The sequence below is a fragment of the Schistocerca cancellata genome, unplaced genomic scaffold (genome assembly GCF_023864275.1).
Source record: "Schistocerca cancellata isolate TAMUIC-IGC-003103 unplaced genomic scaffold, iqSchCanc2.1 HiC_scaffold_1151, whole genome shotgun sequence".
NCBI lineage: Eukaryota > Metazoa > Arthropoda > Insecta > Orthoptera > Acrididae > Schistocerca > Schistocerca cancellata.
Genome location: NW_026047150.1, coordinates 90,904 through 105,143, shown reverse-complemented (window position 1 = coordinate 105,143; position 14,240 = coordinate 90,904). Strand labels below are relative to the sequence as shown.

Below are 14,240 nucleotides of genomic sequence, written 5' to 3'. Positions count from 1 at the left end.
GTTTCCGTCATTTACTATCGAATCGACATAACGCCAGATGGTCACAGTGGTCGCTTTTCTCTCTGAAACGGTTACATTTATCGTCTGCAAGCCCTTGTCGCGTGATGCGGTATGCAGTCACAGTACAAGCAGCACACTAGAACACAGAATAAGAATCTACGTTGATGCAATCGGCCAGTAAGAAGAGCTACATCTCAAGTTTTAGTTATCGATTAATGAATTATTGGGCGGTTTGGTGCCTTGGACCAGACCGAGGACCTTAAGATTTTGCATGAACCGAGGACTGGCAGCCAGGTAACACGAGAAATTGTGTAAAGTGTTAATATGTAGTAAAAACCTAAGAAAATCTCCCGTTTCCGTCATTTACTATCGAATCGACATAACGCCAGATCGTCACAGTGGTCGCTTTTCTCTCTGAAACGGTTACATTTATCGTCTGCAAGCCCTTGTCGCGTGATGCGGTATGCAGAGTCATTACAAGCGGCATAGTAGAACACTGAAGAAGCATCTAAGTTTATGCAATCGGCCAGTAAGAAGAGCTACATTTCAAGTTTTAGTTATCGATTAATGAATTATTGGGCGGTTTGGTGCCTTGGACCAGACCGAGGACCTTAAGATTTTGCATGAACCGAGGACTGGCAGCCAGGTAACACGAGAAATTGTGTTGTAAAGTGTTAATATGTAGTAAAAACCTAAGAAAATCTCCCGTTTCCGTCATTTACTATCGAATCGACATAACGCCAGATCGTCACATTGGTCGCTTTTCTCTCTGAAACGGTTACATTTATCGTCTGCAAGCCCTTGTCGCGTGATGCGGTATGCAGACACAGTACAAGCAGCACACTAGAACACAGAATAAGAATCTACGTTGATGCAATCGGCCAGTAAGAAGAGCTACATTTCAAGTTTTAGCTATCGATTAATGAATTATTGGGCGGTTTGGTGCCTTGGACCAGACCGAGGACCTTAAGATTTTGCATGAACCGAGGACTGGCAGCCAGGTAACACGAGAAATTGTGTAAAGTGTTAATATGTAGTAAAAACCTAAGAAAATCTCCCGTTTCCGTCATTTACTATCGAATCGACATAACGCCAGATCGTCACAGTGTTCGCTTTTCTCTCTGAAACGGTTACATTTATCGTCTGCAAGCCCTTGTCGCGTGATGCGGTGTGCAGACACAGTACAAGCAGCACACTAGAACACAGAATAAGAATCTACGTTGATGCAATCGGCCAGTAAGAAGAGCTACATTTCAAGTTTTAGTTATCGATTAATGAATTATTGGGCGGATTGGTGCCTTGGACCAGACCGAGGACCTTAAGATTTTGCATGAACCGAGGACTGGCAGCCAGGTAACACGAGAAATTGTGTAAAGTGTTAATATGTATTAAAAACCCAAGAAAATCTCCCGTTTCCGTCATTTACTATCGAATCGACATAACGCCAGATCGTCACAGTGGTCGCTTTTCTCTCTGAAACGGTTACATTTATCGTCTGCAAGCCCTTGTCGCGTGATGCGGTATGCAGACACAGTACAAGCAGCACACTAGAACACAGAATAAGAATCTACGTTGATGCAATCGGCCAGTAAGAAGAGCTACATTTCAAGTTTTAGTTATCGATTAATGAATTATTGGGCGGTTTGGTGCCTTGGACCAGACCGAGGACCTTAAGATTTTGCATGAACCGAGGACTGGCAGCCAGGTAACACGAGAAATTGTGTAAAGTGTTAATATGTAGTAAAAACCTAAGGAAATCTCCCGTTTCCGTCATTTACTATCGAATCGACATAATGCCAGATCGTCACAGTGGTCGCTTTTCTCTCTGAAACGGTTACATTTATCGTCTGCAAGCCCTTGTAGCGTGATGCGGTATGCAGACACAGTACAAGCAGCACACTAGAACACAGAATAGGAATCTACGTTGATGCAATCGGCCAGTAAGAAGAGCTACATTTCAAGATTTAGTTATCGATTAATGAATTATTGGGCGGTTTGGTGCCTTGGACCAGACCGAGGACCTTAAGATTTTGCATGAACCGAGGACTGGCAGCCAGGTAACACGAGAAATTGTGTAAAGTGTTAATATGTAGTAAAAACCTAAGAAAATCTCCCGTTTCCGTCATTTACTATCGAATCGACATAACGCCAGATCGTCACAGTGGTCGCTTTTCTCTCTGAAACGGTTACATTTATCGTCTGCAAGCCCTTGTCGCATGATGCGGTATGCAGACACAGTACAAGCAGCACACTAGAACACAGAATAGGAATCTACGTTGATGCAATCGGCCAGTAAGAAGAGCTACATTTCAAGTTTTAGTTATCGATTAATGAATTATTGGGCGGTTTGGTGCCTTGGACCAGACCGAGGACCTTAAGATTTTGCATGAACCGAGGACTGGCAGCCACGTAACACGAGAAAATGAGGAAAGTGTTAATATGTAGTAAAAATATAAGATAATCTCCTGTTTCCGTTATTTACTATCGAATCGACATAACTCTAGATAGGCAAAATGGTTGCTTTTCTCTCTGAAACGGTTACATTTATCGTCTGCAAGCCCTTGTCGCGTGATGCGGTATGCAGAGTCACTACAAGCGGCATAGTAGAACACTGAAGAAGCATCTAAGTTTATGCAATCGCCCAGTAAAAAAAGCTACATTTCAAGTATTAGTTATCGATTAATGAATTATTGGGCGGTTTGGTGCCTTGGACCAGACCGAGGACCTTAAGATTTTGCATGAACCGAGGACTGGCAGCCAGGTAACACGAGAAATTGTGTAAAGTTTTAATATGTAGTAAAAACCTAAGAAAATCTCCCGTTTCCGTCATTTACTATCGAATCGACATAACGCCAGATCGTCACAGTGGTCGCTTTTCTCTCTGAAACGGTTACATTTATCGTCTGCAAGCCCTTGTCGCGTGATGCGGTATGCAGACACAGTACAAGCATCACACTAGAACACAGAATAGGAATCTACGTTGATGCAATCGGCCAGTAAGTAGAGCTACATTTCAAGTTTTAGTAATCGATTAATGAATTATTGGGCGGTTTGGTGCCTTGGACCAGACCGAGGACCTTAAGATTTTGCATGAACCGAGGACTGGCAGCCAGGTAACACGAGAAATTGTGTAAAGTGTTAATATGTAGTAAAAACCTGAGAAAATCTCCCGTTTCCGTCATTTACTATCGAATCGACATAACGCCAGATCGTCACATTGGTCGCTTTTCTCTCTGAAACGGTTACATTTATCGTCTGCAAGCCCTTGTCGCGTGATGCGGTATGCAGAGTCACTACAAGCGGCATAGTAGAACACTGAAGAAGCATCTAAGTTTATGCAATCGCCCAGTAAAAAAAGCTACATTTCAAGTATTAGTTATCGATTAATGAATTATTGGGCGGTTTGGTGCCTTGGACCAGACCGAGGACCTTAAGATTTTGCATGAACCGAGGACTCGCAGCCAGGTAACACGAGAAATTGTGTAAAGTGTTAATATGTAGTAAAAACCTAAGAAAATCTCCCGGTTCCGTCATTTACTATCGAATCGACATAACGCCAGATCGTCACATTGGTCGCTTTTCTCTCTGAAACGGTTACATTTATCGTCTGCAAGCCCTTGTCGCGTGATGCGGTATGCAGACACAGTACAAGCAGCACACTAGAACACAGAATAAGAATCTACGTTGATGCAATCGGCCAGTAAGAAGAGCTACATTTCAAGTTTTAGTTATCGATTAATGAATTATTGGGCGGTTTGGTGCCTTGGACCAGACCGAGGACGTTAAGATTTTGCATGAACCGAGGACTGGCAGCCAGGTAACACGAGAAATTGTGTAAAGTGTTAATATGTAGTAAAAACCTAAGAAAATCTCCCGTTTCCGTCATTTACTATCGAATCGAAATAACGCCAGATCGTCACAGTGGTCGCTTTTCTCTCTGAAACGGTTACATTTATCGTCTGCAAGCCCTTGTCGCGTGATGCGGTATGCAGAGTCACTACAAGCGGCATAGTAGAACACTGAAGAAGCATCTAAGTTTATGCAATCGGCCAGTAAGAAGAGCTACATTTCAAGTTTTAGTTACCGATTAATGAATTATTGGGCGGTTTGGTGCCTTGGACCAGACCGAGGACCTTAAGATTTTGCATGAACCGAGGGTGGCAGCCAGGTAACACGAGAAATTGTGTAAAGTGTTAATATGTAGTAAAAACCTAAGAAAATCTCCCGTTTCCCTCATTTACTATTGAATCGACATAACGCCAGATCGTCACAGTGGTCGCTTTTCTCTCTGAAACGGTTACATTTATCGTCTGCAAGCCCTTGTCGCGTGATGCGGTATGCAGTGTCACTACAAGCGGCATAGTAGAACACTGAAGAAGCATCTAAGTTTATGCAATCGCCCAGTAAGAAAAGGTACATTTCAAGTTTTAGCTATCGATTAATGAATTAATGGGCGGTTTGGTGCCTTGGACCAGACCGAGGACCTTAAGATTATGCATGAACCGAGGACTGGCAGCCAGGTAACACGAGAAATTGTGTAAGGTGTTAATATGTAGTAAAAACCTAAGAAAATCTCCCGTTTCCGTCATTTACTATCGAATCGACATAACGCCAGATCGTCACAGTGGTCGCTTTTCTCTCTGAAACGGTTACATTTATCGTCTGCAAGCCCTTGTACGTGATGCGGTATGCAGACACAGTACAAGCAGCACACTAGAACACAGAATAAGAATCTACGTTGATGCAATCGGCCAGTAAGAAGAGCTACATTTCAAGTTTTAGTTATCGATTAATGAATTATTGGGCGGTTTGGTGCCTTGGACCAGACCGAGGACCTTAAGATTTTGCATGAACCGAGGACTGGCAGCCAGGTAACACGAGAAATTGTGTAAAGTGTTAATATGTAGTAAAAACCTAAGAAAATCTCCCGTTTCCGTCATTTACTATCGAATCGACATAACGCCAGATCGTCACATTGGTCGCTTTTCTCTCTGAAACGGTTACATTTATCGTCTGCAAGCCCTTGTCGCGTGATGCGGTATGCAGAGTCACTACAAGCGGCATAGTAGAACACTGAAGAAGCATCTAAGTTTATGCAATCGCCCAGTAAAAAAAGCTACATTTCAAGTATTAGTTATCGATTAATGAATTATTGGGCGGTTTGGTGCCTTGGACCAGACCGAGGACCTTAAGATTTTGCATGAACCGAGGACTCGCAGCCAGGTAACACGAGAAATTGTGTAAAGTGTTAATATGTAGTAAAAACCTAAGAAAATCTCCCGGGTCCGTCATTTACTATCGAATCGACATAACGCCAGATCGTCACATTGGTCGCTTTTCTCTCTGAAACGGTTACATTTATGGTCTGCAAGCCCTTGTCGCGTGATGCGGTATGCAGACACAGTACAAGCAGCACACTAGAACACAGAATAAGAATCTACGTTGATGCAATCGGCCAGTAAGAAGAGCTACATTTCAAGTTTTAGTTATCGATTAATGAATTATTGGGCGGTTTGGTGCCTTGGACCAGACCGAGGACCTTAAGATTTTGCATGAACCGAGGACTGGCAGCCAGGTAACACGAGAAATTGTGTAAAGTGTTAATATGTAGTAAAAACCTAAGAAAATCTCCCGTTTCCGTCATTTACTATCGAATCGACATAACGCCAGATCGTCACATTGGTCGCTTTTCCCTCTGAAACGGTTACATTTATCGTCTGCAAGCCCTTTTCGCGTGATGCGGTATGCAGAGTCACTACAAGCGGCATAGTAGAACACTGAAGAAGCATCTAAGTTTATGCAATCGCCCAGTAAGGAGAGCTGCAGTTCAAGTTTTAGTTATCGATTAATGAATTATTGGGCGGTATGGTGCCTTGGACCAGACCGAGGACTTTAAGATTTTGCATGAACCGAGGACTGGCAGCCACGTAACACGAGAAATTGTGTAAAGTGTTAATATGTAGTAAAAACCTAAGAAAATCTCCCGTTTCCGTCATTTACTATCGAATCGACATAACGCCAGATCGTCACATTGGTCGCTTTTCTCTCTGAAACGGTTACATTTATCGTCTGCAAGCCCTTGTCGCGTGATGCGGTATGCAGACACAGTACAAGAAGCACACTAGAACACAGAATAAGAATCTACGTTGATGCAATCGGCCAGTAAGAAGAGCTACATTTCAAGTTTTAGTTATCGATTAATGAATTATTGGGCGGTTTGGTGCCTTGGACCAGACCGAGGACCTTAAGATTTTGCATGAACCGAGGACTGGCAGCCAGGTAACACGAGAAATTGTGTAAAGTGTTAATATGTAGTAAAAACCTAAGAAAATCTCCCGTTTCCGTCATATACTATCGAATCGACATAACGCCAGATCGTCACAGTGGTCGCTTTTCTCTCTGAAACGGTTACATTTATCGTCAGCAAGCCCTTGTCGCGTGATGCGGTATGCAGAGTCACTACAAGCGGCATAGTTGAACACTGATGAAGCATCTAAGTTTATGCAATCGCCCAGTAAGGAGAGCTACATTTCAAGTTTTAGTTATCGATTAATGAATTATTGGGCGGTTTGGTGCCTTGGACCAGACCGAGGACCTTAAGATTTTGCATGAACCGAGGACTGGCAGCCAGGTAACACGAGAAATTGTGTAAAGTGTTAATATGTAGTAAAAACCTAAGAAAATCTCCCGTTTCCGTCATTTACTATCGAATCGGCATAACGCCAGATCGTCACAGTGTTCGCTTTTCTCTCTGAAACGGTTACATTTATCGTCTGCAAGCTCTTGTCGCGTGATGCGGTATGCAGAGTCACTACAAGCGGCATAGTAGAACACTGAAGAAGCATCTAAGTTTATGCAATCGCCCAGTAAAAAGAGCTACATTTCAAGTTTTAGTTATCGATTAATGAATTATTGGGCGGTCTGGTGCCTTGGACCAGACCGAGGACCTTAAGATTTTGCATGAACCGAGGACTCGCAGCCAGGTAACACGAGAAATTGTGTAAAGTGTTAATATGTAGTAAAAACCTAAGAAAATCTCCCGGTTCCGTCATTTACTATCGAATCGACATAACGCCAGATCGTCACATTGGTAGCTTTTCTCTCTGAAACGGTTACATGTATCGTCTGCAAGCCCTTGTCGCGTGATGCGGTATGCAGACACAGTACAAGCAGCACACTAGAACACAGAATAAGAATCTACGTTGATGCAATCGGCCAGTAAGAAGAGCTACATTTCAAGTTTTAGTTATCGATTAATGAATTATTGGGCGGTTTGGTGCCTTGGACCAGACCGAGGACCTTAAGATTTTGCACGAACCGAGGACTCGCAGCCAGGTAACACGAGAAATTGTGTAAAGTGTTAATATGTAGAAAAAACCTAAGAAAATCTCCCGGGTCCGTCATTTACTATCGAATCGACATAACGCCAGATCGTCACATTGGTCGCTTTTCTCTCTGAAACGGTTACATTTATCGTCTGCAAGCCCTTGTCGCGTGATGCGGTATGCAGACACAGTACAAGCAGCACACTAGAACACAGAATAAGAATCTACGTTGATGCAATCGGCCAGTAAGAAGAGCTACATTTCAAGTTTTAGTTATCGATTAATGAATTATTGGGCGGTTTGGTGCCTTGGACCAGACCGAGGACCTTAAGATTTTGCATGAACCGAGGACTGGCAGCCAGGTAACACGAGAAATTGTGTAAAGTGTTAATATGTAGTAAAAACCTAAGAAAATCTCCCGTTTCCGTCATATACTATCGAATCGACATAACGCCAGATCGTCACAGTGGTCGCTTTTCTCTCTGAAACGGTTACATTTATCGTCTGCAAGCCCTTTTCGCGTGATGCGGTATGCAGAGTCACTACAAGCGGCATAGTAGAACACTGAAGAAGCATCTAAGTTTATGCAATCGCCCAGTAAGGAGAGCTGCAGTTCAAGTTTTAGTTATCGATTAATGAATTATTGGGCGGTATGGTGCCTTGGACCAGACCGAGGACTTTAAGATTTTGCATGAACCGAGGACTGGCAGCCACGTAACACGAGAAATTGTGTAAAGTGTTAATATGTAGTAAAAACCTAAGAAAATCTCCCGTTTCCGTCATTTACTATCGAATCGACATAACGCCAGATCGTCACATTGGTCGCTTTTCTCTCTGAAACGGTTACATTTATCGTCTGCAAGCCCTTGTCGCGTGATGCGGTATGCAGACACAGTACAAGAAGCACACTAGAACACAGAATAAGAATCTACGTTGATGCAATCGGCCAGTAAGAAGAGCTACATTTCAAGTTTTAGTTATCGATTAATGAATTATTGGGCGGTTTGGTGCCTTGGACCAGACCGAGGACCTTAAGATTTTGCATGAACCGAGGACTGGCAGCCAGGTAACACGAGAAATTGTGTAAAGTGTTAATATGTAGTAAAAACCTAAGAAAATCTCCCGTTTCCGTCATATACTATCGAATCGACATAACGCCAGATCGTCACAGTGGTCGCTTTTCTCTCTGAAACGGTTACATTTATCGTCAGCAAGCCCTTGTCGCGTGATGCGGTATGCAGAGTCACTACAAGCGGCATAGTTGAACACTGATGAAGCATCTAAGTTTATGCAATCGCCCAGTAAGGAGAGCTACATTTCAAGTTTTAGTTATCGATTAATGAATTATTGGGCGGTTTGGTGCCTTGGACCAGACCGAGGACCTTAAGATTTTGCATGAACCGAGGACTGGCAGCCAGGTAACACGAGAAATTGTGTAAAGTGTTAATATGTAGTAAAAACCTAAGAAAATCTCCCGTTTCCGTCATTTACTATCGAATCGACATAACGCCAGATCGTCACAGTGTTCGCTTTTCTCTCTGAAACGGTTACATTTATCGTCTGCAAGCTCTTGTCGCGTGATGCGGTATGCAGAGTCACTACAAGCGGCATAGTAGAACACTGAAGAAGCATCTAAGTTTATGCAATCGCCCAGTAAAAAGAGCTACATTTCAAGTTTTAGTTATCGATTAATGAATTATTGGGCGGTCTGGTGCCTTGGACCAGACCGAGGACCTTAAGATTTTGCATGAACCGAGGACTCGCAGCCAGGTAACACGAGAAATTGTGTAAAGTGTTAATATGTAGTAAAAACCTAAGAAAATCTCCCGGTTCCGTCATTTACTATCGAATCGACATAACGCCAGATCGTCACATTGGTAGCTTTTCTCTCTGAAACGGTTACATGTATCGTCTGCAAGCCCTTGTCGCGTGATGCGGTATGCAGACACAGTACAAGCAGCACACTAGAACACAGAATAAGAATCTACGTTGATGCAATCGGCCAGTAAGAAGAGCTACATTTCAAGTTTTAGTTATCGATTAATGAATTATTGGGCGGTTTGGTGCCTTGGACCAGACCGAGGACCTTAAGATTTTGCACGAACCGAGGACTCGCAGCCAGGTAACACGAGAAATTGTGTAAAGTGTTAATATGTAGAAAAAACCTAAGAAAATCTCCCGGGTCCGTCATTTACTATCGAATCGACATAACGCCAGATCGTCACATTGGTCGCTTTTCTCTCTGAAACGGTTACATTTATCGTCTGCAAGCCCTTGTCGCGTGATGCGGTATGCAGACACAGTACAAGCAGCACACTAGAACACAGAATAAGAATCTACGTTGATGCAATCGGCCAGTAAGAAGAGCTACATTTCAAGTTTTAGTTATCGATTAATGAATTATTGGGCGGTTTGGTGCCTTGGACCAGACCGAGGACCTTAAGATTTTGCATGAACCGAGGACTGGCAGCCAGGTAACACGAGAAATTGTGTAAAGTGTTAATATGTAGTAAAAACCTAAGAAAATCTCCCGTTTCCGTCATTTACTATCGAATCGACATAACGCCAGATCGTCACATTGGTCGCTTTTCCCTCTGAAACGGTTACATTTATCGTCTGCAAGCCCTTTTCGCGTGATGCGGTATGCAGAGTCACTACAAGCGGCATAGTAGAACACTGAAGAAGCATCTAAGTTTATGCAATCGCCCAGTAAGGAGAGCTGCAGTTCAAGTTTTAGTTATCGATTAACTCTTTGGAGCACGGTGGTATACATAGTATACCACCTTTTGAAAATTTTCTTGGCTCTTTGCACAGTGGTTTAACTGCACGACCACCACTCTAATATGCTCACCTAGTTCTCTACTTATCAGACAGATGGCACTCACTGCCTATAAGGAATCAGTTCCCGCCAAGAATTGCATAGATTACAACTGTGAAAGCTGCGTGCTGAGTTGTGCATGGTTTTTGCGTGTGAATAGTGGTTTATAACGAATTTCTTGTTGCGCCTGTGTTTTTTCCATATCTTGGACGTCACAGCTACGGTATGAACCCATGTATACATTCATATGCACAATCTTCCGTTATTTATATACAATTTATTTTGGTGGTATATTATTTGTACCACCGTGCATGTAGCAGTATTCTATTGCATTTCGTTTCCTAGTATAAAATTCGAAATCCTCCGCTACAAAGTTTAGTTTTTAATTGTGTTGTGACTTATTTTAGCTCTTTCTCCATTTTGTTTTGCTTACGTATTCTTTACTTGGATTCAGGCTGTTGTTTGAAAATGAAAATGTCAAGAAGAGGCTTACGAGATGAAGAAATCGAACGATTATTGTGTGAAATTCCATCAGACGAGGATTCCACTGTTGACACCACAGATGACGAATCTGATTATGAAGCAAGCATTGTTGCGGAGGCTATTGTGTCGTCTGAAGGCGAAGTTTCAGAGAGCGAGGAAGAAAGTGAGTCCACTCCGCCAAAACGCGCTGCTGACACAGCGCCAACTTGGGGACAACAATTCAATGCTACCTCAGGAATGCAGTTCGACAGTGAATCAGGACCAAGTGCTTTTATTAGGGACATTGATGATCCAGAACCTATCGATATATTCGAAAAAATATTTCCAAAAGAGCTAGTTGAGCTAATCGTTTTCCAAACAAATTTATATGCGACGCAATCTGGCAAGTCTTTCACTCCAACAACTGACAATGAAATACGAACTTTCCTGGGAATCAACATTTTGATGGGTATAAAGCGTATGCCAGCATACAGAGACTACTGGTCTAGTGCCCCAGAACTTCATGATCGTTATATTGCATCTCTGATGGCAGTAAATCGGTTTGGATGGTTACTGAGGAACATTCATCTGAATGATAACACATTGCATCCAGAAAAAGGACACCCAGGTTATGACAAACTGTACAAGCTGCGACCAGTGATCAAGATACTATCTGAATCTTTTTCCAAGTGTTACCAACCCAGCAAACACCTAGCAATTGATGAGTCAATGATCAAATTCAAAGGCCGCAACAGTATGAAACAATACATGAGAGATAAACCCATAAAGCGTGGTTACAAAGTGTGGATGCTGTGTGACAAGACCTCTTACAACTTGAAATTTGATATTTACACCGGAAAAGTAGGTGACACAGTGCAAACAGGCCTTGGGGAGCATGTAGTGCTGAGTTTGTCCTCTGAACTCGTAAATAAAGGCCATTATCTTTATTTCGACAACTATTTCAATAGCTATAACTTGTTGGCTGGTTTACAGCAGAGAAACATATATGCCTGTGGGACAGTTCAACCAACAAGGAAACATTTACCCAAATTAAAAACAGACAAAGAATTAAGCAGAGGTGAATTTGACTGGAGGGTCAGCAACTGTGGCATCCTCTACTTGAAGTGGAAAGATAAGAGAGCTGTTCATCTCCTTTCAAATTTTCACAGTCCTGAAGTTACTACAGTGACTCGCCGTGAAAGAGATGGTTCACGCATAGAGCTACCTTGTCCTCAAGCAGTGATGGATTACAATGCACACATGAACAATGTCGACAAGTTCGACCAACTGAAAAAATCATATGAAATAAGCCGGAGAAGTAAAAAGTGGTGGCACCGAATATTCTTTCACCTGCTTGATGTCAGTATCGTCAACAGCTATATAATTTGGAAGGAACTAGGCGATAGAGAAAAAATGACTGCCAAAGTCTTCAGGATGAGTATCCTGCAAAGCTTAGTAACCCAGAAAACACCATTGAGGCCATCTAGACTTCATGAGAGTCAAGTCCACGTAAAGAAAAACAAGCCATATGTTTCCTCACGCCAGCGTCTCGACAATTCATCCCACCAGCCAGAGCGTACTACCGCCAGACGTTGTGCGAAATGCAGTACAAAAAAGAAGCAAGTGCGCACTTTCTGGATGTGCGCTGAATGCAAAGTGCCTTTGTGCCTTAGCAAAACAAAAAGGTGCTTTCAAGATTTTCACAAAAAGGAATAAGAAACATATTTTATTTGTAAGGTTTGTAATTTGATTTTGTATTGTAAATGACCAATTGCCAGAAATAAAATTATTTTACATTAATTATACTAATTATTACTGCTTAGAGTAGAATTTAAAGGTGAGTTACAAGCACAAACCAAGATATCTCAAAAACTTTAGGTACGGCCCTAAGTGGCATGGTGGTATATTATATATACCACCATCTAAAACCAAAATCAATACAATAAAAAATTTTAATTCATGTTTTCCTTTATTAGCAACCCCACCAGACATAGAAAATGCATGTTTTATTAAAAAATTAATTAAACATAAAATCTGTGCATCAAAGAGTTAATGAATTATTGGGCGGTATGGTGCCTTGGACCAGACCGAGGACTTTAAGATTTTGCATGAACCGAGGACTGGCAGCCACGTAACACGAGAAATTGTGTAAAGTGTTAATATGTAGTAAAAACCTAAGAAAATCTCCCGTTTCCGTCATTTACTATCGAATCGACATAACGCCAGATCGTCACATTGGTCGCTTTTCTCTCTGAAACGGTTACATTTATCGTCTGCAAGCCCTTGTCGCGTGATGCGGTATGCAGACACAGTACAAGAAGCACACTAGAACACAGAATAAGAATCTACGTTGATGCAATCGGCCAGTAAGAAGAGCTACATTTCAAGTTTTAGTTATCGATTAATGAATTATTGGGCGGTTTGGTGCCTTGGACCAGACCGAGGACCTTAAGATTTTGCATGAACCGAGGACTGGCAGCCAGGTAACACGAGAAATTGTGTAAAGTGTTAATATGTAGTAAAAACCTAAGAAAATCTCCCGTTTCCGTCATATACTACCGAATCGACATAACGCCAGATCGTCACAGTGGTCGCTTTTCTCTCTGAAACGGTTACATTTATCGTCAGCAAGCCCTTGTCGCGTGATGCGGTATGCAGAGTCACTACAAGCGGCATAGTTGAACACTGATGAAGCATCTAAGTTTATGCAATCGCCCAGTAAGGAGAGCTACATTTCAAGTTTTAGTTATCGATTAATGAATTATTGGGCGGTTTGGTGCCTTGGACCAGACCGAGGACCTTAAGATTTTGCATGAACCGAGGACTGGCAGCCAGGTAACACGAGAAATTGTGTAAAGTGTTAATATGTAGTAAAAACCTAAGAAAATCTCCCGTTTCCGTCATTTACTATCGAATCGACATAACGCCAGATCGTCACAGTGTTCGCTTTTCTCTCTGAAACGGTTACATTTATCGTCTGCAAGCTCTTGTCGCGTGATGCGGTATGCAGAGTCACTACAAGCGGCATAGTAGAACACTGAAGAAGCATCTAAGTTTATGCAATCGCCCAGTAAAAAGAGCTACATTTCAAGTTTTAGTTATCGATTAATGAATTATTGGGCGGTCTGGTGCCTTGGACCAGACCGAGGACCTTAAGATTTTGCATGAACCGAGGACTCGCAGCCAGGTAACACGAGAAATTGTGTAAAGTGTTAATATGTAGTAAAAACCTAAGAAAATCTCCCGGTTCCTTCATTTACTATCGAATCGACATAACGCCAGATCGTCACATTGGTAGCTTTTCTCTCTGAAACGGTTACATGTATCGTCTGCAAGCCCTTGTCGCGTGATGCGGTATGCAGACACAGTACAAGCAGCACACTAGAACACAGAATAAGAATCTACGTTGATGCAATCGGCCAGTAAGAAGAGCTACATTTCAAGTTTTAGTTATCGATTAATGAATTATTGGGCGGTTTGGTGCCTTGGACCAGACCGAGGACCTTAAGATTTTGCATGAACCGAGGACTGGCAGCCAGGTAACACCAGAAATTGTGTAAAGTGTTAATATGTAGTAAAAACCTAAGAAAATCTCCCGTTTCCGTCATTTACTATCGATTCGACATAACGCCAGA

General features: G+C 42.3%; 1 protein-coding gene across 1 annotated transcript; it reads left to right on the top strand.

The window, feature by feature from the left end:
* Positions 1-10,617: 10,617 nt before the first annotated feature.
* LOC126160089 (piggyBac transposable element-derived protein 4-like) lies at positions 10,618-11,466 on the top strand (the record flags this gene model as incomplete). The annotated part of the gene is made up of 1 exon (XM_049916882.1): positions 10,618-11,466. A coding segment is annotated over exon 1 (849 nt), but the record flags the coding sequence as incomplete, so codon positions are not given.
* Between the last annotated feature and the right edge of the window lie 2,774 nt (positions 11,467-14,240).